We start from the raw sequence: 24,379 nt of genomic DNA on the forward strand, positions 1-24,379 counted from the left end.
TTGGCTCATTACAAATAAAAATAAATAAAAATCATTATAATTAATTATAAATTTCATTTCATATATAAATATTAATAGAAACATATTAATAAACATTTTAATTATTGATTTCATACGTGTAAATTTTATATAAAGTAATTAATACAAAAAAATTCACAACTTTCATTAAAAAATAAAGTACAATAAAAATAAAAATGAAATATTAATTCAGCAGGCCTGTGGCGGGCCAAACCGCTCGGGTTGCGGGCCTAGGCGGGTTGGCCCACCTAGGCCCACCTTTTGTTACCCACTAAATTGTGTGGCGGGACGGGCCGATCCGACGGGCCTAACCCAAATTGACGGCTTTAGTATCAGAGCTGGTACTCGGGGAAAGGAGGTAAGAGCTCCAGGGTCGAGCCATCTTAGCTCGAGGCTGGACAAGTAGCTCATCTCGGGCGGATATTTGAGGAAGAGAGGGCCAGGAAAGACCAAGTCATAATGATTCAGTCAACACCTATTTTTCAGGAGCACGTTCCCCATATTGTCAGGACCCCGGACATCCCGACCTGATCACCCATAAAGCAGGGAGCCAGGGATGTGGCCAACTTAACCATCCACGATACAGATCATGGCCACTACCCGAAAAAGGCGGAATAGTCAGCACGTTCCCCATATTGTCAGGACCCCGGACATCCCGACCTTATCACCCATAAAGCAAGGAGCCAGGGACGTGGCCAACTTAACCATCCACGATACAGATCATGGCCACTACCCGAAAAAGGCGGAATAGTCATCTCATTCTCCCCGGAAAAGGCGGAATAGTCATCTCATTCTAAGGCCTATAAATACCTTTCAGCAGCAGGTATTAGCAAGGTTATGTTCACTAAAAGCCTAAAATCACTATATTTGCTCTCAGTTTTCTCTATAAGCCCACTTTTTATCTGAGTCTAACTTAAGCATCGAACTGGCCCCGTCGAAAAACCTTCCGGCGATCCACTAACGAGCTTTGGTGCTTTCCTTGTGTGCAAATATCATTGCAAGAAGGGAATTGGTAAAACCAGCTCACGACTCACCTCACAATCCACTTAGCCCGGTCTGTCAATGAAGCTCACCCATCTACCTTGTTGGCCCGGGTACTCGGTTTATCAAAACCACATCAGAAATCAACCCTGTTTTAATTTTAAATATAACAAATCATGAATTAATTTTAAGTTTATAAACCAAATTGAGTGTGAAGACTCGGGTACAATCATAAAGCCGAAAGATTTAATTGAATAACAATAAATATTCTTCAAATTTGAAACTTTTTGGGTTATACACGGAAGATGCAAAAATTATTTAATACTGAAAGTGTACGAAGCATACAAATAAAAAGTGAATCAATTAAGTTCAAGAAAAATTGGTTTGGATCCTTTGGCCTACAAGTGATGCACATGATTCCGTAGGCATGAACTCATGCACAATCAATCTGTTTCTATAATAAATGGAAGACATAAAAAACTAATTTTCAAAATATGGCAGTAACATGAAACACCTCTATATCATATTTAGATGCAGTTCAAATTAGATATCCAAACAAATAATATTTAAAAATTTCCTGAACAGAATAAAAATGAACAATTTAAAAACGATAATTTATAATTCAGTCTTCAGATCAAAACTTAAATTGGTAATCAGTTCCTGTCAGAAAAAAAAAAACTTTGTTTAAACTCCCTGGGCCCACATGTTTTTTTTCGGATGAAATTTGGTACAAAACATGAAAAATATGGTACAAATACATGATATTTGAGTATAAAATGTGTTAGATCTAGTATAAATATATTATTTTTGAGTACAAAAAATATTGATATTAATAACACATTTATCTTATTTGGATGAAAATCGGTACAAAACATTGAAAATATGGTACAATATTTTTGAGTACCCAATGTGTTAGATCTGGTACAAATATATGATTTTTGAGTACTCAAACACATGTTGCAAGTTCACATTAATAAAGATGTTTAGATTTTATAATCAAAATTATATTTTTTGTATTCGATCTTGAACAATTAGTGCTCAAATATCTTGTATTTGTACCATATTTTCAATGTTTTGTACTTAATTTTATCCGAAAAAAATAATGTGGGCCCAGAGAGTGCAAACAAATTTTTTCTGACAAGGGACTGATTCTTAATTTGCATTTGGATTTAGGGACTGAACACCAATTCACCCTTTAAAAAATACCATTAGGTGAGACATGAGCAGGGGCGAATGTATTATATGGGCAAAACCGGGCAACTGCCCGGTAAATTTTGCCCAAAATTTCTAATACCCATTATTGGCCATTAGTTTAGCTTCATTGCACCTTCTGTCTTTGAGTTTGTTCTAATTTTTTGTATTAGTTGAATTGACCATGTAATTAGTTACAACAAATTTTTTTTTATTAAATTTTAATAACACAAAAAAAATGCAAATACCAATTATAATTAAGTTGCAGCATTCGTGACATTTGAATTCGGTTGGGAAATAAATCGAGAACAAAGTTAAAAATTAATAATATATTGATAATACCAGATTACCAGTTATAACATATATTTTTTATGGATCTACATTTTTTTTTTATGTTTTTTAGAGGACATAAGTTTTTTTTATTTATTGCTAAACATAAAGACAAATGAGTTTCAATAAATAATCAGTTTGAAATCCATATAGAAGTGTTTTGTTTAATTAAATTAAAATTTCCTTCGTCCACTTATTTGTATATTCGTATATGAATAATTTATGATAAGATAAATTTCATATGTGATAAGATAGTTCTTTTTTTTTGTTTTTGCCAAACGCGTTCTTTTCGGATTTTTTAATATGAAAATTTTCTAAGTGTATGACATGTTGCTTTATATTTTTTTTTCAAAATCTCAATCTAATCATTTTTTCATCAACATCCTTGATAATTAATCTTTATATATACTAGCGTCTCGGAGCACGCGTTGCGTGTTCGTACAATCATAATTTTATTTTTTAATTTATTTTTTTTTCCAAATATTTTTAATTAAATTATAAAATAAAAAGATTTGTTAAAAAAAAGGTAAATAAAAATTTAGAAAACAAAAAAACTAATTAAAGGTAGTATTGGTATATTAAAAAAACCCTCACCAAAAGTTAATTACTATTCATTCATCTCCTTTAATTAATAGTATAGATGTATATATATAATATATTTCGAAACAATTTTTTTCTCCACCAGATTAAACATTTCTGGTTCCGCCGTCTCTGGACATGAAATGAGTCATTGAGATGAAATTTGCACGGCTGGAATCCTCCATAAATGATGACAAACAAAAAGGTCTGGAAACACAATTGAAAAAAAAAAAAGAAAAAAGATTTTAGAAATCCAATTCCAAAGGTAACGACTTCAATTCTCAAAATAAAAATTGGAGAAAGACAATGGACGAAAACATAATTTAACTGGACAATCTGCCTTAAAGACAAGGCCTTGTGTTTGCTACAATTCGAACACTCTACGTCACAGTAACAATTTCAACACTTTTCGAATTTGATGAAAATTTGAATGAAATTCAAGAATAAATTTTTAGTATCTTTCGTCAACCTGGAGAGTTAAACACAAATTGTTAGTAAAAGAAAATAAAAAGATAAATATGATGGGTTAGAAGAATATGAGAATTGTAGATACCTGAGGATTGAGATCAAATGACTGTGAAAGAGGAAGAGTAATTTGGACGGAAGAGAAAATAAAAATAGAAGAAATAAATGGATGATGAAAAGAAGCACAAAGAAAGATCTGCACCATGAAGAGAAGCAGAGAATGTGCGTAGTGGGGTAAAACGTTCGAGAAAAAAATCAACTGATTTCCCACTATTTTTGGGATAAGAATATTCTGAAAAAATTTGAAAAAAAAAAAGTTCATCTAATCTGGTGGAATGTGAACTCTTAATTTGACGGATGTATATATGTCATTAAATTTTTAATGAAGGATAAATTAGTCTAAACAATAATTTGGAGAAAGTAGTTAGTTTAAGAGGTTTAGCAATCATTAGATAGTAAAGATATAAATATATAAAATAAATTGATAGTTGAAATATTTGAATTGAGTGTGAGCTCCATAAAAAAAACTAAGATTTTTTGTTATAGTGGTGAGATTTTTTGTTTTTGACATGACAACAATGTGAAGAAATAAAAAGCGCGAAAAAACTCATATTGAGGTTTGTCTACTGTGGATGCCCTTGGGCCAATGATGACACAAGCGTTAACGGTGAAGAAACAAAAGCTACTACGCAATTTGGGAAGCAAGGGAGAGGCTGATGAGATCGATCCGGTGGGAAATAGAGGGGGAAGTGTTGTGTTTGTCAATTACGTAAAATTACAATAATTTTCCTACTTTTTAAATAAAAATAAGGGTATAAGGGTAATTTTTTTTGGGTGTTCATCAATTTAATGGAGTTTTTTTCTATCTACTGTAATTTTTTTTACGACGTAAGAATCCATAACCGCTATTTATCGAGACATTCTGGATAACCCCCGAACTAACGTAATAGTCTGTCAATCATGTTAGTCATGTAAATTGCACTAGACAAACTCTATGCTACAGTTAGTCGAAGAAAAAAATCGAACACCTGACCACCGACCAGTGTTTACCTGCTTTATCAACTTGAGAGCACGAGTTTATTTTTGACAGGAAAACTTGTAAAATTTATTATAGATAGTGTGCATGAGCGCGCGTTTACATATAAATTCAACTCTATATCTACTGAGATTATATAAAGCAAGAATCGACTATTTTGATTCCTTAACACTGATGGCATAGCAAGACAATAAACTAATATGAGAGTGAGAATTATGTACTGCTGGCAATACATTATACCCAAAATTGATTGGGTTTCAGACGCCCCAACTGCAAGATTCCTCAAAGGCAGATTGTTTACAAACTAGACAAATGGAAAAACAAAACTCACTATCTTGAGATATCCTCACTCGCTGCTGAAATTCCGACAAAACTGGCATCATCTGTACAAACAGCGAGGCCCTATTCTCCATTTCTTGGATTGGATGGGAGAGCCTTGTCTCGGGGTGGTTCCTGCTCACGCAAGGAAAAGAATCTCCTAATGTAGCATAATCTCTCCCATACAAACGTATGCAAGCCATTAATATCCGTAGCTCACTTGTGATACACCAGGCATGACTGTTTCTCAATTTGATTTGAGTTCAAACTGGAGTCAAAAAGATCGAAAACTTCACAGAATATATATCATCACAGATACTCCTTAAGGCTTTCACCGCTCATAATCTCCATTTCTTTGAGGATTTCTTGCGCAAGAGACTTTACAGGTAGCTCAACGTCCTCGAGCGATTCACCAAGGAAAGGAATAGTTTCGGGCAAAAATACCAGGTATTCCTCTTTCAATTTCTCAACTAGATATTTTACTATTCTCAGACCCAAGATGCGAGGACGTACCTTTTCACTACGAGTTTGCATCAAAACCTACATTCCAAGAAAACATAATTAAAAGAATTAAACCAGAATCAGATTTTGATTTCTTCAACGTCTTAAATTCAAAAGCAAAGGACTAGGGACAGCAGGTGTAGAAATCAACCACAAAATGACACATTGCAGTAATCTGCATAATATCATCAACAGAAATCATTGATGCATGATCCATAGTGGAAGATTCGCATCAGCTCCTAAAGTACAATCAAATTAAAAGGAACAATAAATATCAATCATTTAGCAAGTCATACAAGCTGGCTAAATTGCATTCTTTCAATGGTTTAGCAAGTCATACAAGCTGGCTAAATTGCATTCTTTCAATGGTTTGACACACGACGATTCTTTCCAACTAGTCCAGCAATTGCCAAGGTAGTGAGATGCTGGATGTGAGACAACACACAGGAAGGAAACCATGTATGGTTCCTAATTTGCCTAAATATTTCTACCAATTTTCATTTATCATTCAATGAAATTCTAAATGCATTTAAAAATTAAATACAGTGTAAACCAGTGTGTAAAATAGAGGATGCTAATGGAATAACTCCATTTCAAGTCACCTCGTGATTTAGTGGTTTCCAGAGAAGATCAGAGCCAGCAGCAACAGCCATTTGACCAACACAGGCAACCAACAAATCATCCACTTCTTTTACAGATGGTGTACATAGGTGATTCTCGACTGGGGGATCCATGGTAAGCTGTGTCACAATTGGTTTCAGAAGAACCTGCAAGAGCTATGGAAGTAAGCAAAAAAAACAAGAAGGGAAGAGTTGATATCTGAAGTGGTCCATCATAGTGCCTAGCTAGAAAAATGAAATAAGCAATATCACCAAGCTTTGCGAGTCATAGAATCAGTAAGAATGAGGTTTTGTTCAACTACCAGTAAAATGTCTCTATACTCCATTACGGATGACTATTTAAATTATGGAAGTATGCACGGGGGGAGGTTGGGGGGTGGAACGAGACGAGAAGAGTGGGTATCTGAAGGGGTCCATCATGGTGCCAAGTCATAAAATTTTAGGATCCATGAGGTTTTGTTCAACTGTCAGTAAAATGCCTCTGTATTCCATCAAGGATAACTATTCAAAAAACAGCCATGTATACCACTAAACAGGAAACTTCCATTTGAGTTCACAAATGTTGTCGGCCCATTTATATAGACACAGGCGATGCAAGCATTTCAAGGGAACGGCCAGGAAACTCCAATTTAAGTTCCCGATGGGTTTATTTGCCTTCGTTACTTACCACATCACATGGCGTGCGTCTTCGCCTGTTATCGTCTTCTTCCTTTTCCTTCCTAACCCCCACCTACCTCACAAATTTTAAGATACACATGCATGTTATTGATATTTTTTTTATGTTGTGGGAACCCGTAGCCGCTACCTTTCGGTGCGCATTGGGTATACAAGCTTCCTTTCCTTTTTCGGTTGTCACGAGTAGTTAAGTTTCTACATTTCGTAGCACTTTCTTGGTTTTTAGTAAGACGCCTCTATTAACTAAATCTTGAAAATCATACAACCACTTTTTAAATAAATTAAATATGAATAAAATAAGAAGTTTGTTTGTGAACTTTGCTATTCTAATAAGTTTTTTAATCTGAGTGAAACATACAGGCCTATATATTAAGGACGGTAGGACGAAGTGAGAATTATTATTATTATTATTATTATTAAGAAACGCAGGCATGCCTGATGCTGCCATTTCTTAAAACAGCAAGTCGTACAATCATTTAGATTCAGCAAGACGTACAAAATTAATCTAGTTGTGAATGGAAGCACACAAGAAAGATAAATAGTGAATGCATGAATAACTATGTTCATAAAAATTTTCACAAGTTTCCCGGACCACCATAAATCATACCATTATTTATAATACTACAAAAGCTCCATGAGTATCAAAATCGGTATACACTTATAAATATTTCTGAAAATTGGTCCAATATCATAAGGAAAATTGAAGGAACACAATTTTCTGGGCTAAAGTCACCAGTGATAAATTTTTGGCGTTGGAAATTTTGAGGCACTTAGAAATAGGATGGCATTCACATGATTGAACTACAGCACATTCTTAAAAAGATTGCAAATATAGTATTGTTGATCCCTGAAGAGAGACAGACTAAAACTATGATAACGTCTATATATCACTATATGCACCAACTTTTGAAAATGTGATACCCAAAATTTTAAGTTTATGGTGAGGGACTGAAGTGAGAGTGCAGCTCATGAATAGTTAAAAGTGTCAAATTTTCTTGCCTGAAAATTTGAAGAATCAAGAAACATCATGTTCCCAGTATCATAGAGAAAACACTTGTGTAGCGATGACAAAATCAAAGCCCGCAGATGCCACAGTTGAGGATATACTGCATTATCCATGTCTTTTTTGTCACGGCTAAGCTTAGCCTTCTTCTTGGTTGGACCGGTTTTGACATCTTCAGAATCAACAAGATGTTGAACACAGCCGTCAAGCAGATACTTGAAGTATGGGACAAACAGTGACCTGTAGTAACATAGACTACCATGAATGAGGCAAATGATAAAACGAAGGATATGCAGAGGAAATCGATTCCTAGGGCAAAAAAAATAGTAACATTACAAAATAGTTGAAGAGGAAGTGGTTGTAATTGATGCTTAAACTTGTAAAAACAATTGAATATCAGTAGCAACAAAAGTCAATGAAAAACAGAGACAAGGTTTACACACTTCAACACCAATAAGGGATATCTAAAACTCAGACAACTAACCAAGACTGAACCTCCGAATAATGCCCCAGAGTAGACAGTTCCACATTCACATTCCTTATTATCATTGTCCAAGTTCTAGTAGCTACCGCACACATAATTAGACAGGATAATCACAAAATAATCGGGCTACTTCCAACCAAGTATAACAGTACATCTCAACAGACGATGCCTCAGAACATGAACTGATACAATACTGATTGATCCTCCCAAGATTCCAACTGTCATGTCAATGATGGGAAACAATGAAGTTTGACGAGAAGACAAGGGAAACAGCCCCTGACCTTAAACAAAGGTCGACTATGAATTCCTGGCTTCTTCTCACAGATGGGATTTGAACTATTAAATAATCGAAATACCTGAATTTCTAACCTCGTGATCTACAAAAACAAGGGTAGATACTAAACTTACCGATGACTTTCTGCAAGTTTGTTTACCAAGCTATAGAATGAAACAGCACGACTGATGGTTCTTTCCTGCGCGTTTTCACTATCTACCATGTTGGAACCTGACCATTCAACAGTCTTGATGAAAAGAGGCCTGAACATTGTTTCTGTAAGTTTCATAGTCAGGGCAACAACAGCACTGATGACATTTTGTTCAACAGCATCAATTTTGGCAATTGAAGCAGGGCTCTGACCGCGAAGATCAAGAGCTAGCAAACACAAGTCAAAAACTTTGGTGTGATAGGCACCAATTGATGATTTATCCATTGAACAAACCAAATTCCCTAGCATTTCAAAAAGTATTGATAAACTTGACTCCCCAGATTTAACAGCATCATAGTACATACTCAGGAGTGGTGGAAGCAGAAGTCGAACCTAGTAAAGTAGACTAAAGTCAGTGGAAAATAAAAAAAATCAATAATTTTGTATTGCAAGTGAAAAATGAAAAATTAAGTGAAGATACTCACAGGAATTTTATCAGTAATAAGCTTTCGCACAGTAATAGCTTTTGACTTCAACTTTAGCTCTGAGATAGATGAAGACAATGGATGAAGCATGACCAGTTTTAAAATGTCTTCTAGATAAGGATTCAGAAATCCACCAAGATTGTCAATTACTGCCTCCAAGGTCAGTAAAATGGACACGAGAATGTCTGCTGAGTTTGACAATTCAGCAGCACTGTAAATGATTGTTTTGTTTTCTGCAGTTACCGAGTAAACATCATGAGCCTTCATCAGCATAGAATCCATAATACCAGGGAGTTCAGGCAGTGCCTTTGGTCCAAGTGCACTAATTAAAGCACCCGCAGCCCGAAGACAGTGACAGGAAAGAGTAGAATTGTCTACGCAGATTCTTTTACATACAGAACCAAGGCACGTGGTAAATATAGAATCATGTGACGGGAGCCTGCTGGCTAAAACTTCCAATGTCGATACTGCTGCCAGTTTCAGTGAAGTACTTGAGACATCATCAGAGGCATCAAGTAAAGTCAACAATTCCAAGCACAAGTTCTCAAATGATTTCAGAGAAATCTCATTGAGCTGAATCCATAAGTTCCTGCCGCCTGGAATTAAACCCTTCTCAAGAGTTGAATGCATGCCGAAGCCCTTCACCGTTCCACTAAAAAACCCAAGAGCCTGTTCAGCAAGGTTTATGAAATCAGCAATAAGAACAATTTAAAACTAACTATACTTAAATAATGGAAACAGAAAAAATAAAAAGAGAGCAAATTTGAGACACTACTATACAGACATACTACGGATATGTAAGGCGAGAGACCTGGCGAACAAGCCAGAACATCTGATTCAAATCTGAAGCCCTCGTCTACACATGGTTTATTGCAGGGAAAAAAATAAAAAAAATAAAACATTCATTTGCTCGCAACTACTCCAATGGCATAATAATCATAATCACAATCATAATAATCATGACGACGATGACAATGATGACCATAATAATAACAATCACTGATAATTAACACCTTACCTTCTTCTTCACATTATCATCGGCATGGCCAATCAGCTTAATTATGACATTAAAGAAGGTAGAAGGAAAAACACCCATTGTAACAGTTTTCAAAATGGTGTGAATGTATTCTTTCAGTTCCTTCTTGATAACAGCAGGAACATCAACATCCTTCTTCTTGAAGTCAACCAGTTGCAGATGAAAGACAACTTGCTCCATAAGTTGACCAAAAACATTCTGCAGGATCAACTTCCAGTTAGAGTAAAATTTGAAGGTACAAAAGATATACACACACAGAAACTTCTGCCTGAATATCGGCACTCCATAAGTGCATGATTTCTAATCACCAAAATAGATAAGAGTCTCCACACAATATAAATTATCTCAAATTATCACAATTTTCTTCAACTCATAGACATACAACATACATCCATTAGTTTCATGACAGAATGAAAATGTCAAATAAAAGTTTAATGCGAGTATAATAATTTGTAAATGTGAGACCAATTAACTGCTGTAGCTTTTAAGTACAAGCAAGAAGATGATTCTCTTCCCACTCAAGTTATTTACAACATCAAGCTATAAAACTCATCAGTTGATGTTCCAAAATTTTTGAGCATCGAGATTGTGAGGTTCATTTCCGAAAGTGGACCTCTAATTGTCAAAAAAATAAGGTAGAAAGGGGAGGAAAACACAAAAACCCATGGCCAACACAAGCAATCAAGAAAAACCGTCATTGTCCCATTAGTCGATTCATTTCAAGATCCCATAACAAGCTTAGACCATTAGCTACTAAAGAAAAGTTCATAGCCATTATCAACTAAATGCTGAACAGAATGAGCACATATAATTGTACCTGAATTTTATCTACATCTTCTCCAGTGTCAAGCCTGTACGACATTTCAGGATCTCGCAGCTTTTCTCCAACAAACTGCATTGCAACCAGTGTTTCCATGAATGTTTCTTCATTCAAATCACTGCTTCCAATTTTCTGAAGTGTTGAGATGATCGACGGAAGCCACACAGTGCAAGAGTACTGCTCGCATAGCTGCAATGCAAATTCATACTCCCATTGCTTAATAATGAGAATAGTCATGCTACGCAAAGAAAGCTCTTCAGCATCAAGGCTATATAAGCTCTTCGTTGAGATTATGGAGCGGAAGAGGAGGAAAAGCAGCGAACCCAAACTATCAGCCTCTCCTAGAGCACTGCAAGAGTAACTTGTTAGCAAAAGCAAAATTACAAAACCCATGGTTATAAAATTTACAGTTTATAGTACCTCAATATGTGTACCATAATGGAGAGCCTCCTACTTTCTGCAACTTGTGGCAATAAGTTAACGAAAATCTAAGAGAAGTTCAGTGTCAGAATCATAGCTTGTGCAATGCAAAGTCAATGAAAACACTGGACAAATGCAGAAAAGGAGGATGTCTGATTGATAGCAATAAAAAATTTACCTGAAGTAAATCGTCTGTATTGTCAGTCCTAGATAACCAGCACGGAACGACTGCTGATATCAGCCCTTCAAACACACTTTGTGAATAGCTATCACACTACAATTCAATAAAAGGACACTTGTTACATCAGGTTTCAAAGATATGTCACATTAAGATTGATATATTAGTGCTTGTGAGTAAGCATCAGATACCGATCCTGATGGTTGTGTATAGCAAACAATGTGAGCAAAAAGTATAAGTAACTTTTTATAAGAATTGAAAGAACACTTGATTTTGCCTTGCAAAACAAGGTATACAATCGAACAAATGTCGTTCACCCTGTTTCAAGGAACAGGATGTAAAGGCCATCACCATAATGAAAATAACAACAGAGGCAAACCCTTACACATATATGCTGTATACATCATAACAACCAACCTGTATGACAGTAGATTCCCCAATGGCTGTGAGAATATCCAAAATCTGGTCCAAGACTCTGTCAGGTACGATTTTTGCAAGAGTAGTAATTAGCAAGAAGACATGATTACGAGTGACTGCATCACTTGAAGAACGAGCACAATTAACCAACAATTGCAAGTCAAAATTAGAATCGAATTCCTGCCAGGAAACAAGTGTAAATTGAGATTAGAAAGGAGAGAACAAGCTTAAAGCTCAAGTATGACACTACATATGCGAGAAAATAGAGACAGTGCGCAAAAACCTTCGGTGGAATATGATTTAAAAGGGAAGCACAGATATCCTCCAAAGTTATCAGTAGTGTCTGCTGAATATAAGCTATAGTATCAGAAACAGTCTGAGGAGCACCGGACGAAAATGTACTTCCTTTACCCTGGTCAGCTACCTTAAGTGTCCAGTCATCATTCACAAATATCAGGCGGAGGAGCTCAAACAAAGGACCAACAAGTGAAGTTCTACAAAATTTAGTAGAAATCAATAGACTGAATAATAGGGCTATTGCAATATTATCAAAATGGTCAATCGAAACATGCAAACCACAACTACGCTCAAGCATTTTATGTTATACTGAGAGAGTAAACGGACCTATTCTCAATGTTTTTCTTCATAAGCAATACATCGAGAAAAGAGCTCATAAAAGATGATGTATTTTCTCCATCCTGGGGTGCATCATTATATATGTGTGTCTGTCTTTTGAGCGACTTTCTTCTCTTCTTCCCTTGAGCTGAGCCAATTGAACAACCTTTCTGATCCAAAATCGAATCGAGAACCCGTCCAACAACTGAACAATTGATCTGGAAGGTTTCTTGGCATCATCAGTTGCACAATAAAACAAACATAACACAAAAAATAATATTGAACATTTACGCATATTATTTCATGAATTAAAACAAAAGGAAACACCATGATGCATGAACAAAAATTCACAAAAGCCTATTCGTGTATACGGAAGGATTTAATCCCACTACTAAGCACTCACGGCTCAACGTAAAGATATGACACACTTTAGCAACTTAAGTCATTCCAAACATAATCAAACTGACCCAAAATGAACGGTCCAACGAATGACCCATCTTGTTGATGGTCAAGAAGGCCTACTTCATAGATGTTACTTGAATCAAAAGAGTTAACTTCTATTTGGACATGTACTTTAAAAACGTTTTTAATGTTCTACAATTGAAAAAACCTAAAATATGTGTTTGGATAATTTTTTTGTAAAATGTTGTTGAAAAATAGTTTTTAAAAATTGTTCCAAGTATATTTTTTAAAGATCAGTTGAGATGTGTTTTTAGAATAAAAGACAATGATGAAAATCAAAACAGCATTACTTTTGAAATGTTAAAAAAATTTATAGAATAGTTGTTCAAACACCTATTTATTCGTAAAACAACTTTTAGACCATTTTATAATTTAAAAAAACACTTTTATAAAAACGCTTTACAAGTACTACTCCAAACGAAGCCTTATACACCAAGTAATGGGCATCCAAATCTGTTTCATGATTATGGCTTCTAAAAACCCCCGGCATTTAATTGTGGATTTTCCGTTTTCATTTTCCATAATGTCACCCCTTAGAAAGCATTCCTGTTTCCATTGATCAGAAAGTTTGTGCCACATTCCATGATGGTGACATGTTATGCCACCTCAACAAGGTACAAGTCACTCACCACAAATACTGGGACCAACATTGTTTTTATGGTCTGCTTAGCAGTACTTTCCTCCTGATACTCAATAAATTCACGACGCATACAAGATAATCTCTTTGCACATTTATGTATATTATTGTTATTTTTCATTCTATGTTTAGAAGGATAAAATAAAATCTTTTACCTCATTGCTGCCCACAGGCATCTGCTTATATCACAGAAAAAATCAACAGTGCTCTAAATGACCGCTGCCAAGGACGTTCCTAGGTGGGAGGCGGCCATCAACCGCACCGCCATTGTCCTAAGTGGTTATGTATGCGGCCGAAGGTGAGATGGGGCAGGCGAGGAGAGCGAGGCAGGTCTAGGCGGCCAAAAAGTTCACAAAATTTTTAAAAAAACACTAGTTATTAATATATTATATACTCCCTCTTCAAAACATAATAGGCAACTCAATCACCCACAAGTGCCACAGGTCCTAGCTCCTTCCGCCGCAAACCGCCGCCGCGAGCCCACTAGGTTAGAACTTTTAATTTTTAATAAATCCTTGTTCCAATTCTATTTATTAATAGCTAAGATTATCAATCTTGTTTTATGAGAATATTATAAAGTTAAATTAAGAGTAGATTAATTTTCATTAATGTTAAGACTTATAAATAACGTTGTATTCTTCATTCCTGAATCAAGATAACTAATACTTTCTCATCAATATATTCTCTATATATTCTTCTACATGGTAGCAGAAGATCCGGGCAAAAACCCTAGCCATGATCTCGTTCAGCTTTATGGCGTCTTCCAGTGAAAATCCATCGCCAACCCCATTGTGTCACCTCTTCCAAACATTATGCCCCATCTCTTCTATCACGTGCCATAAATTAACTGGCCAAAACTATCTCCAATGGTCTCAATCCGTCAAGATGTTTGTCTGCGGCAAGGGAAAAAGGATCATCTCAGGTGCCTCGAAGTGTCCAACTACCGGTGACGAAAAATATAAAACATGGAATCATGAGAACAACATGATCATGTCATGGCTCATTAATTCTATGACACCCGAGATATGTGAGAATATTTTACTCCATAGTACGGCCAAGAACATCTGGGAAGCTGTATGTGATACGTATTCATCTCAAAAGAATACGTCCAAGTTATTTTGTGTCGAAGGCCTGTCATGTTCTGTGTCAAGGTGAAGATAGTGTCACCACCTATTTTAACACAATCGTTCGTGGCAGCAACTGGATTTATTCGAGTCTCGTGCCTGGACACGTCCCACTGACAAGGCCCTCTTCCGCGCCATCCTGGAAAAGAAGAGGGCTATAAATCAAAAGGGCTATAAATGTTATTCCCTTACCACCAAGTAGTTCCACCACTCCATGGATGTTACCTTCTTCGAACACGGTGCATTCTAACACAATTTCAGAATTTCTCCATTCAAGGGGGAGCTTAGTAGTAAATCTCAAAATTGGGATCCTATCCTTCTTGAACCAAATGAACCAGTACCCCTCCAGATTCTCCATTTGATCCACAATCAACACCACCAAACACTCCCCAGTCAAACCCTCAGCCGAAACCAACCACTCACCAAACACCAATCGAGGTCTATTCTAGGAGAAACATTGTTCAAATGGAAAGGCAACAAGAACCAGTACAAAATCATCCAGATTCCAGCCCATGACACTTTTCCGGAGCCTGCATCCACGAAAGAGAACTGAGGTACTATTGAACTCGACTATGACCCTAACAATGATGATGTACCTATTGCTTTGAAAAAAGGGAATAGGGCATGCACAACACCCAATAAGTAATTTTGTCTCTTGTGAATTCTGATCTCTTGCATATCGTGCTTTTGTGTCGAGTATAGATAAAATTCAAACTCGTTCATCTATCGAGGAAGCCTTCAAATATCCAAAATGGAAGGCAGCAACCTTTGAAGAAATTAAAGCTTTCGAAAAGGACAAAACATGGCAAATTACAGAACTTCCAACAGGGTAACGAACAGAGGGGTGCAAATTGATCTTTACAGTTAAACATAGGGCAGACGGAAGCACTGTACTGTACAAAGAACGTCTAGTTGCAAAGGGGTATACTCAATTATAAGGAATTGATTATCAGGAGACATTTGCACCTATTGCCAGACTTAACACCATCAAAGTGTTGCTCACAATAGCAGCGAACCTCGATTGGTCCTTATTCCAACTAGATGTCGGCAATGTTTTTCTGAATGGTGAAATTGAAGAAGTCTACATGGATATACATCCAGGTTTTTTGCTAGAAACAATGAAGAATAAAGTGTGCAGGCTGGAAAAATTTTTGTATGGGCTGAAATAATCACCTCGAGCATGGTTTCATCGGTTTACAAATGTGCTTACTAACATGGATTCTATAGTGCCAGTTTGATCATTGTTTATGTGGATGACATTTACTTACTGGAAATCATGAGAGGGAAATGAATCGGATAAAAGGAGTACTTCCAAAAAAATTTGAAATTAAGGACCTTGTACCTCTTAAATATTTTCTGGGCATGGAAGTGGCCGGAACATCATGTGAGATTTCAGTTTCTCAAAGTACTAGATTCGTTGAAAGAAACCAGGACGTTATGTTGCAAACAACTGATACCCCAATGGACCCGAATGGAGATCGTGCCCCTACTGACCAGGGAAGAAATCTACGCTTGGTGGGCAGAAACGTATACCTTTTTCACACCCGACCAAATAATGGATTCTCAGTTTGTGTGATCAGTCAGCACATGAATAGTCCAACTGAGGAACACGTGGAAGCTGTATATCGCGTACTGAGCTATCTAAAGGGAACCCCTCGGCAAGGGATTATTCTTTAGAAAAGCTACTGTCAGGAATGTCAAAATTTCCAGTGATGCAAATTGGCAGGGTTGTCCGATTGACAAGCAATCTACTTCTGGGTACTCATCGTCTGATTGACATACGATCTACTTCTCAGTACAAATCCTTTGTTTTGAGAAATCTAGTAAAAAACTAGTTGTAGCTCATAGTAGTGCAGAAGCGGAATATTGTGCTTTGTCCAATGGAATTTCTGAAAGAATGTGGACTAAAAGACTGCTCAACAAATTGGAATTGGAAGACAATCATTCAATAGAATCGATGTGTAGTAATCAGGCAGCCATACAGAAAGCTAGAAATCCTACGCATCATGATAGAACCAAACATGCCGAAAGAGACAGACATAATCAATCAGTGAAAAGATTGATAAGAAAATAATTGATCCACTACGTCCCTGCTCACTTGCAGGTTGCAGATATCTTGACATAAACTCTTGCTCGACCTACCTTTGAGTAGTTGAATCCACGCTGGGCGATGTGTAAAGCACGGTAGTTTGTTTTAGCAATTTTAGTGCTCTAAATGGCGGTCGAGGGCCGCCTACGCCTTAGTCTAAGGCGGTCTCTGCAGGCGGTCTGAGGCCATCTGTCGGCAGAGGCGGGCAAGCAGGTGTTCGAGGCGGTCAATGATTTTAAAATTCCAATGAACTATCAAAGTCAAATAATTTTAAAAACCAGTCAAAGTCAGTTAATTTTAAAAACCTTAGATATAATAAAAACAACTCACACTCTCTTTTGTATTTACTTTTGGTTTCAAATGTCCTCCACCATCAGCCACCACATTTTTAATTATCTTGTTAGTTTGCATTTATATATTTATTTTCACTTTGTCTAGATTGTATATATTGTACGAAGCTTCTTTAGGCATAAACATTATTTAAATACATATATTACACTAACAAATTTGACTATTTGAAATTACATTGCATGATTATACATAATTGCCTATCAAAAATTGCCAAAAAAATTCAACCGCCTGGGCGGTAGGCGGTCACTGACCGCCCCGCCACCGCCTCCCGCCATTTACAACATTGAGCAATTTCTATTTTTTCTAATAGGGTCGCGAACGAATTTAATTAGGTATAAAAAAAATAGCATTATAAAATTCAACCGCCTACTGCCAATTACCGTACCACACAAGACCATCACATATTGTCTTTAGAATCCTTACAGCTACAAATTTCATGACAGATTTCAACCAAACAATGACTAAATTCTTGGCAATTTCAACAAATCTTGTTCAGCATCTGACTGAATGTAGGTAATGTTTGGGAGAGACCTTAATCGTTTTTTGTTTCAGGGAAAAAGCGATCCATTTCCCAAAATAAATGCTATCATCTAGATTGGTTCACATTCTCAAAAATATACTTTCCATTATTTTTGCATCTCCCAACATAAACATTACTTTGACCTAAATTTTCACCCGTTCACAAAATTATTATAACATTTTAAAATTTCAATATAATCAACAATTTTAGAAAAAATTTAATATTCATAGTAACAATTATATATTCTAAAAACATAACCAACATACATTTCCGAAAATATTTCATTACCTCCAAAACTCCAAAACAAACCATGCCCAACGTAACAATACATTAATTCGAGAACCGACTCTAGCAAGATTTCATAATCTATGCTTCAGTAATATACGTAAAAAAAATAAACAGCATTTCCACAAGCAAAGAGTTGGAAAAAGCACTAATTTCTGCAAAAGTTGAGTTTAATTTGTGGGAAGGCTAATCAGCGGATTCACATGGATTTACGTACAACATGAATAAACCAAAATGACACATGAAACCAACTGCAGATTTATTTAATAGAAAAGAAGATATAAACAGAGAAGAAGGAACATACATTAACACGCAGCAAAGTCTCCCTAGCAGCGTTATGTACGTCAACATTCATGTTTCTTAACAATATCAAAAGATTTCGGAAGATAAGTTCCTGCAACATGTTGAAGAAAACATTAAAATTTGAACAAAACTTAAAAAGACATGGAAGAAAGAAAACAAAAGAATTACTTGCTCGGTAATGCGCAATAGTTAATTGCTCCAGACAGTGGTCGTAAAGTGGTGAATCAATGTGACATCACTTCTGTGCAGGCAACAGAGGAGTCGAGGGAGGGGCAATGTTAAGATAGGTGGAGGATCTAGAAGGTATTAGGCATGAGTCATTGTCTTCACTCAAATTGCAATTAAATGGAATGGAGTTTGGGATGATAAATTGGATAAGGGAGTGAAGAAATAATTAGAGGGTTGGGTAGTGATTTCTAAACCATGTTTGGCTCAAGGACCCTTTTATAGGCCAAGTTCCAACCTTACCAAGATACATCACACGCGGGAAGTCTTCAGTATATGAAGGAGAAAGTGACTGCAATTGTTGGAGAAGCGATTGGGCGACCGAAACAGGGAGAAGAACCGCAAACAAACTGCGGTGAAGCAGGCGGTGTTGGGTGGTCGGCAGAAATCAACTGTGGGAGCAATGAAAGCAAGCCGAGGTTATGCATTATGGCGGTCGAATGGTGGAAGAAGGACCCTTTGCTTGATGAGTTTGAGTTTGGATTGCCTTGGAATTGGGATAGAGATGATAAAAAAATACATGGATGATGGGCTTCTTATTTTGTAGGCCCAGCAACGAGGATTGGAAGATGGCAAATGGTTAACAGAACACTGAAAGATGAGCGTAAACATGTCATAGCACATGTCCAACCAGTAAGTGTGGCATTTTAGAAGGCTAAAGGCTTTAAGGCATACAGTGAGGGCATTTATTTTAGCATTTCATGCAGCAGCTCTACAATGACTGTATTCTTGCTATTGGTCGTGGAGTTGATAATGGAAATCCCTACGGGGATAGGATTAGGAGATACTATGGAACAACCAAGCTGTTGAACATTTTCACAACAGCTAGCAAAATGCAATATCTTGCTTCAGTGCTTGGCCCATTTGACTAAAGACATGAATAAGGTAATGGAACAATCGGGCCACATCATGGTCTTCGTTGGTCAACAGCTCAATCAGTTAAACAAGATTATGAAGAAATAGAAGTAAGACAACAGAAGCAACTTAAATTTGAATATGGTTAGGGGAGCGCTGGCACAAAAAAGTGGTGGTACTGTCATGGCGCATTACCTCGGTGTCATTGGCGGTATCACAGAGGACAAGAAAATCTAGGGATTTTGGTTTAATTGAATGGTTTCACAATCCAAATTCAAATTTTGTCAAGATGAAAGGCTACGGGCTGCTATTAAGTCTGAAAAGAAGGGATTCAGCCATCCAATCCAGGGCCAAACAAGAGTCTATGACAGAGGAGGGTGTAGAACCAGGATGAATGGGGGATTGTCAATGTTAGCGTCGAAAATCATGGAACCTCGCATTCTTTTTTATAAGAAACGAGATCATATTGTATATATATATATAAGAAGGATCATGTGATAATTACAAAAAAGCGGATAAGATATCTGCAGACGGAACCTTAGTACCCACTAAATATTAAAAAAAATTAACACTCCAATCTCGGACTAAATCTAGAATCGAGAACATTTATGATTCCTAATCCACGCAGAGGCTCTGCCCTCAATTTGATCTTTTCCCAACACATAACTCCCGATTCTGCTTTACCTTAAAAAATTCTATCGTTCCTCTCCACGCAAATGTGCCAGCAAATACAATGAAGTAGTCCCCCCCCTCATAACAAGCTCGCGCCCTAGATCATCCACAAATAAATCCTTTGTTGACATCAGAGTTACCCACAAGAAACCCAATTCCGCCAAAGCCATGCACCAAAGTCCACTGGTGAAAGGATAGTGAATGAAAATGTGGTCCTGTGTCTCCACCTCCCACCGACAAAGCACACACCAACTTGGACTTAGAGAACAAGAGGGCCAACACTTTTGTGATGTCTCACAGTCACGGGTTGGAAGCTTTCCTTGCACTGCAACCCACACAAAAACTTGAACCTTCGATGGAAATTATGGAATAGGCATTTTCTAAATGACACGAAACAATGGGAACAAAGGGAAATCCCTATAAGGGAAAGAAGACACATAGAAAGATTTAACCGAGAAAAGACCCAAAGAATCCCCCACCCACTTCCTAAAATCCGAAGCCCTGCATCCAACCTAACTCTCTTTATGGATTCTAACAAAAGACTTGGCGCATCCACTTCCATACCCATCAAAACCCGCCTAAAATGAAAATTCCAAAAGACAACCGAATTTAAGGATCGACTTTCCAACTGAGCAAAACGAGAAATCGGAGGGGCAAAGATAAATTAGGCGGGACAGAAGGGAAGGCGGATTCATTCATGTTTATTGTGTTTAGTTCTTATGTATTATCATTCATGTTTATATCAACCTATCTTTCTTTAGTGATTTGCAGATTTCATTTTGTTAGGAGTTCAAGCTCCTAACCACGTGAAAGGATATATTTACGTGGCTCTTCCAATTAAACATCAAGTTAAAGGATATATTTATGAGGACCTTCCAATTAAACATCAATTAATTTCTGGAAACACGGTACAAGGTAAAAATAGAAGATTCCACATATGTTACTGGAACTTAGTACAAACATCAAGACTAGATAAACCTCTGAGCCTGAGATTCCTGGATCTAAATTTTTTAATTTCTTTAATTGTTTATGGTTCAACCAGAAAATTCATTTAAGAGAATTATTCGACCACATACTAAAACTTTAATGGCTTAAATTTCTTGATTTTACTGAACTTCGGGGCCTTCTGACTAGCAAACAACCTTGTTTGCTCATCCTCATAGGCAAATAGAGGATTTATATGAAGTGCAGATGAGACAATAAACAGATTGATGCATTGCAGTCTTAACCGTATCTTTATTTCTCCTCCATTAAACTAAATGAGAACAAAGACATTAAACCTATTGGGTGAGATTGAAAATAAGCACAAACCTGAGTTTCAGCCTTCATACATTCATAAACCGAGCTGCTCAGATTTCTCAGCACTGTTAAACATGGCTCTACAACCATAGAATCCTCAGCACCATTTAACTGAAAGTAGTGACAGTATAAATTTTCATTATAGAAATCATCAGAATTATGAGAATTTAAAAACAAAGTGATCAAAAACAAATCTATGACCTGCAAAGCTTTAGATATGGAATACCCAAAGTCTTGAGCTTCATTTGAAGTAGACCTAACACAACTCTGGAAGACGTAAAACCATTCATTACGTAGTATTCTTAACTTCGGGATTTATGCATTACCGCAAAACAGATTGAAAAGACTTACCTCCAACAAAATGCACAATATTTCCACTTCATTTTTTGACAATTTGCGATGCAAGCTGTCATTCTGAATAAACTGATGATGGTTTTCCAATAGATCATTTAATAATAACCGCACTCCATCAACATACATTAGTTTGCTTCCCAAACCCTGGAGCAACCTAAGAATCTTCAGCTGCAACAAAGATCACAAAGAAATTGAAATTATTTCAACTAATCCATTTAAATGAGAACTAGATATGGAAATGATGAAGGAAAAATCTACCAAAGGCACTGTGTCAACCTTGAAAAATAAACTGAAAACTGAGGATTATGTGCGTAGAAAATATTCAAATTCAAATATCTTCTATTTCTTGTAAATTATTGTACAAAATCAATTACGGATATTTGATAGGATAGAATCAATAAGAATAAGTTATTTTGGCAGAATAGTTTTCTTTCTTTATTTATCTCTGCATTGTAATTATAAATTGAGTGTCTTGGTTCATTAATAAAATAACACTCGGATTATTTTCTCTCCTCATTTTATTTTTTAATGTGTGAAGGCAAACCTTTGTGTGGGCAGAAACTTTGAGAGCATGGCCCAGAATGAAATCCAGGATCTCCTTTTTGGCAGGGGAGTTGAATCTGAAAATTCATGGTGAAACATCAGTTGAGAGAAATATTTTTAACACTGGAGAATAACTCTGAGTGTGTTCGATAGAGATGTAAGATTAAATGCTTTTAGAAAACCATATTGGATGAATAAAAATGGCTGTTTTAGAGCTTCACATTCAATTCTATTTCAAAATGGAAGGAATTCTTTTATCCAACCATAGAACTGCTTTCATTTATTTTATTTTGAGACTTGAGTAAAAGCTGTGTGAAAAACTAACTTTTTAAGCCAAGTGTTTCTAGATATAAATTGGCCATTATGCTGATAAGGTGGTATGTTTTTTTTGTTTCGGAGAAGGTTTTTCTTCCCCAAATAAAAACAAACTTTTTTACTCATTTGCATCTTCTTTCTCCAAAATACATTTTTTTCCATATCTCCGGCATATCATTATTTTTAGCTCGAACTTTTCACTTCCCAAAACCACTTCACTCTTCCATTATATTATAACACAAATATAATATCTTAAAATGCTAAAATTAATTTGTCAAACCATTTTTTACATGACTTGACATTTGCATTCATTATTCTACTTCACCTCAAGCATACAATCTAGTTCCTTAATATGTTTTCCTATATTATATCTTCGAACCATTCCTCACTAACTCTCAAAATAAAACCAGACAAGCCCTTAACCTCTTTCCGGTAGCCGGATGCAGCAATAGACTGCGAGAAGATGAACTGAGTATGGAAGTGAAGAAAGAGGCAAGGACATTTTTGTCCGATAAAATCATCTTCTTCTGCTGGATAATTAGAAGCAGCAATTCTCCCAGAAAATGCAACCCAACTTCTTCTTTAGCTGAAATATTTCTAGATTAGAAACCAATATGAAACACACAGGAACTTGAGTCATATTTAGAAGTAAATCTGACGAGAGCAATAGAGCAATACACTTTTTACTCATATGGGACCACAGTGCAAAAAGATCTTCAATGCTGCTCATGGAAGCCATTCTTACATCCTAAATAAGAACAATATCGGTTTCACAAAATTTGCATATTTCAAAGAATTAAGACAACTAAAGCAACCCGCTCAGATTAAATCCAAAAAACAGCATGCTTCTGGATAAACACACAGAAGCAGCAGTCAGATAATAAAAAACATTATAATAATTAATAACCGAAAAATAAAAGGCATAGGTTAAGAAAAAGAAAAAAATATTAAGGATCTGGAATGTTTCAAACCTTGTTATCGCTTGATAATGGAACTAGAATAGAAGGGAACTCCACGAGGAGTTGAATGCCTAAACCGTTGTCTAATCGAGAACAAAGGTGAGAGAAGCAATGAAGACTCTGAACTTGAACAGGGTAGGGAATGCCTGAAAAATTAAAAGAACCCAGAAAAAGAAAGAATTGAGCAAAAACTAATTAATGAAAGATTTGATCACCCAAAAAACATTTAATAAGGTCAACATGTGAGCTAAAATCAGAAGACAAAAGGGGTCAAGACAATTTGTAAAACAACATGCAAATGGCAATGTCTACAAGTTATACATTCAAAAGCCTAAAAATACAATGAGTTAAAAAGACATACTGAAAACAAACCATCAAAGAAGATTAGGTAAATATTCTGTATTTTTCACGTGCATTGCTGTGTCAGATGAGTATAGGGATTGGAGTCTTAATTTTAGATAGAAGTTTGTGTTACTAGTTTTTGCTAGTTCTTGTTAAGTTGACCTCTGGTCCACCTTTGTAATTATCATTCTCTGTTATTCTCAATATTAGTGAGTTTCCTATCAAAAATAAATAAATAAAAATTGCATTGCATCAATAGCTAAACCTCCACAGTTTTATCAAGCAATGAATAGATTCTGAATAGATTCTCCTAAACGAATTCAGGAAAATCCTAATTACTCAAAACAACTTTCAATTCTGTCATTGAAGTCTTCATCTGATAGTAATAAGACCAGAAACTTTAAATGATCATATCTTTGTATACCACCAACACATAAAACCCTGATA

At 36.1% G+C, this 24,379-nt stretch overlaps 1 protein-coding gene across 2 annotated transcripts in view; it reads right to left on the reverse strand.

Annotated features, from left to right (window-relative positions):
• Nucleotides 1–4,651: 4,651 nt before the first annotated feature.
• Nucleotides 4,652–24,379, reverse strand: part of LOC140865481 (uncharacterized protein At3g06530) — a 28,556-nt gene continuing 8,828 nt past the window's right edge. Inside the window, exons 20-40 of one of the 2 annotated variants that reach the window (XM_073270143.1) lie at nucleotides 23,603–23,736; nucleotides 23,310–23,379; nucleotides 23,055–23,217; nucleotides 22,318–22,393; nucleotides 21,771–21,941; nucleotides 21,621–21,686; nucleotides 21,432–21,530; nucleotides 18,370–18,459; nucleotides 12,607–12,815; nucleotides 12,407–12,476; nucleotides 12,266–12,325; nucleotides 11,983–12,162; nucleotides 11,566–11,661; nucleotides 11,388–11,455; nucleotides 10,965–11,316; nucleotides 10,130–10,345; nucleotides 9,112–9,780; nucleotides 8,610–9,019; nucleotides 7,714–7,957; nucleotides 6,022–6,186; nucleotides 4,652–5,458 (exon numbers count right to left, since the gene is read on the reverse strand). In XM_073270143.1, the coding sequence (XP_073126244.1) occupies nucleotides 5,228–5,458; nucleotides 6,022–6,186; nucleotides 7,714–7,957; nucleotides 8,610–9,019; nucleotides 9,112–9,780; nucleotides 10,130–10,345; nucleotides 10,965–11,316; nucleotides 11,388–11,455; nucleotides 11,566–11,661; nucleotides 11,983–12,162; nucleotides 12,266–12,325; nucleotides 12,407–12,476; nucleotides 12,607–12,815; nucleotides 18,370–18,459; nucleotides 21,432–21,530; nucleotides 21,621–21,686; nucleotides 21,771–21,941; nucleotides 22,318–22,393; nucleotides 23,055–23,217; nucleotides 23,310–23,379; nucleotides 23,603–23,736 (3,839 nt within the window). In that variant the 3' untranslated portion in view covers nucleotides 4,652–5,227. Of the gene's footprint in view, nucleotides 5,459–6,021; nucleotides 6,187–7,713; nucleotides 7,958–8,609; nucleotides 9,020–9,111; nucleotides 9,781–10,129; nucleotides 10,346–10,964; nucleotides 11,317–11,387; nucleotides 11,456–11,565; nucleotides 11,662–11,982; nucleotides 12,163–12,265; nucleotides 12,477–12,606; nucleotides 12,816–18,369; nucleotides 18,460–21,431; nucleotides 21,531–21,620; nucleotides 21,687–21,770; nucleotides 21,942–22,317; nucleotides 22,394–23,054; nucleotides 23,218–23,309; nucleotides 23,380–23,602; nucleotides 23,737–24,379 lie in introns of both variants that reach the window. The other variant, XM_073270142.1, reaches the window with a different exon arrangement.

This window comes from Henckelia pumila, chromosome 4 (genome assembly GCF_033568475.1).
Source record: "Henckelia pumila isolate YLH828 chromosome 4, ASM3356847v2, whole genome shotgun sequence".
Lineage (NCBI taxonomy): Eukaryota > Viridiplantae > Streptophyta > Magnoliopsida > Lamiales > Gesneriaceae > Henckelia > Henckelia pumila.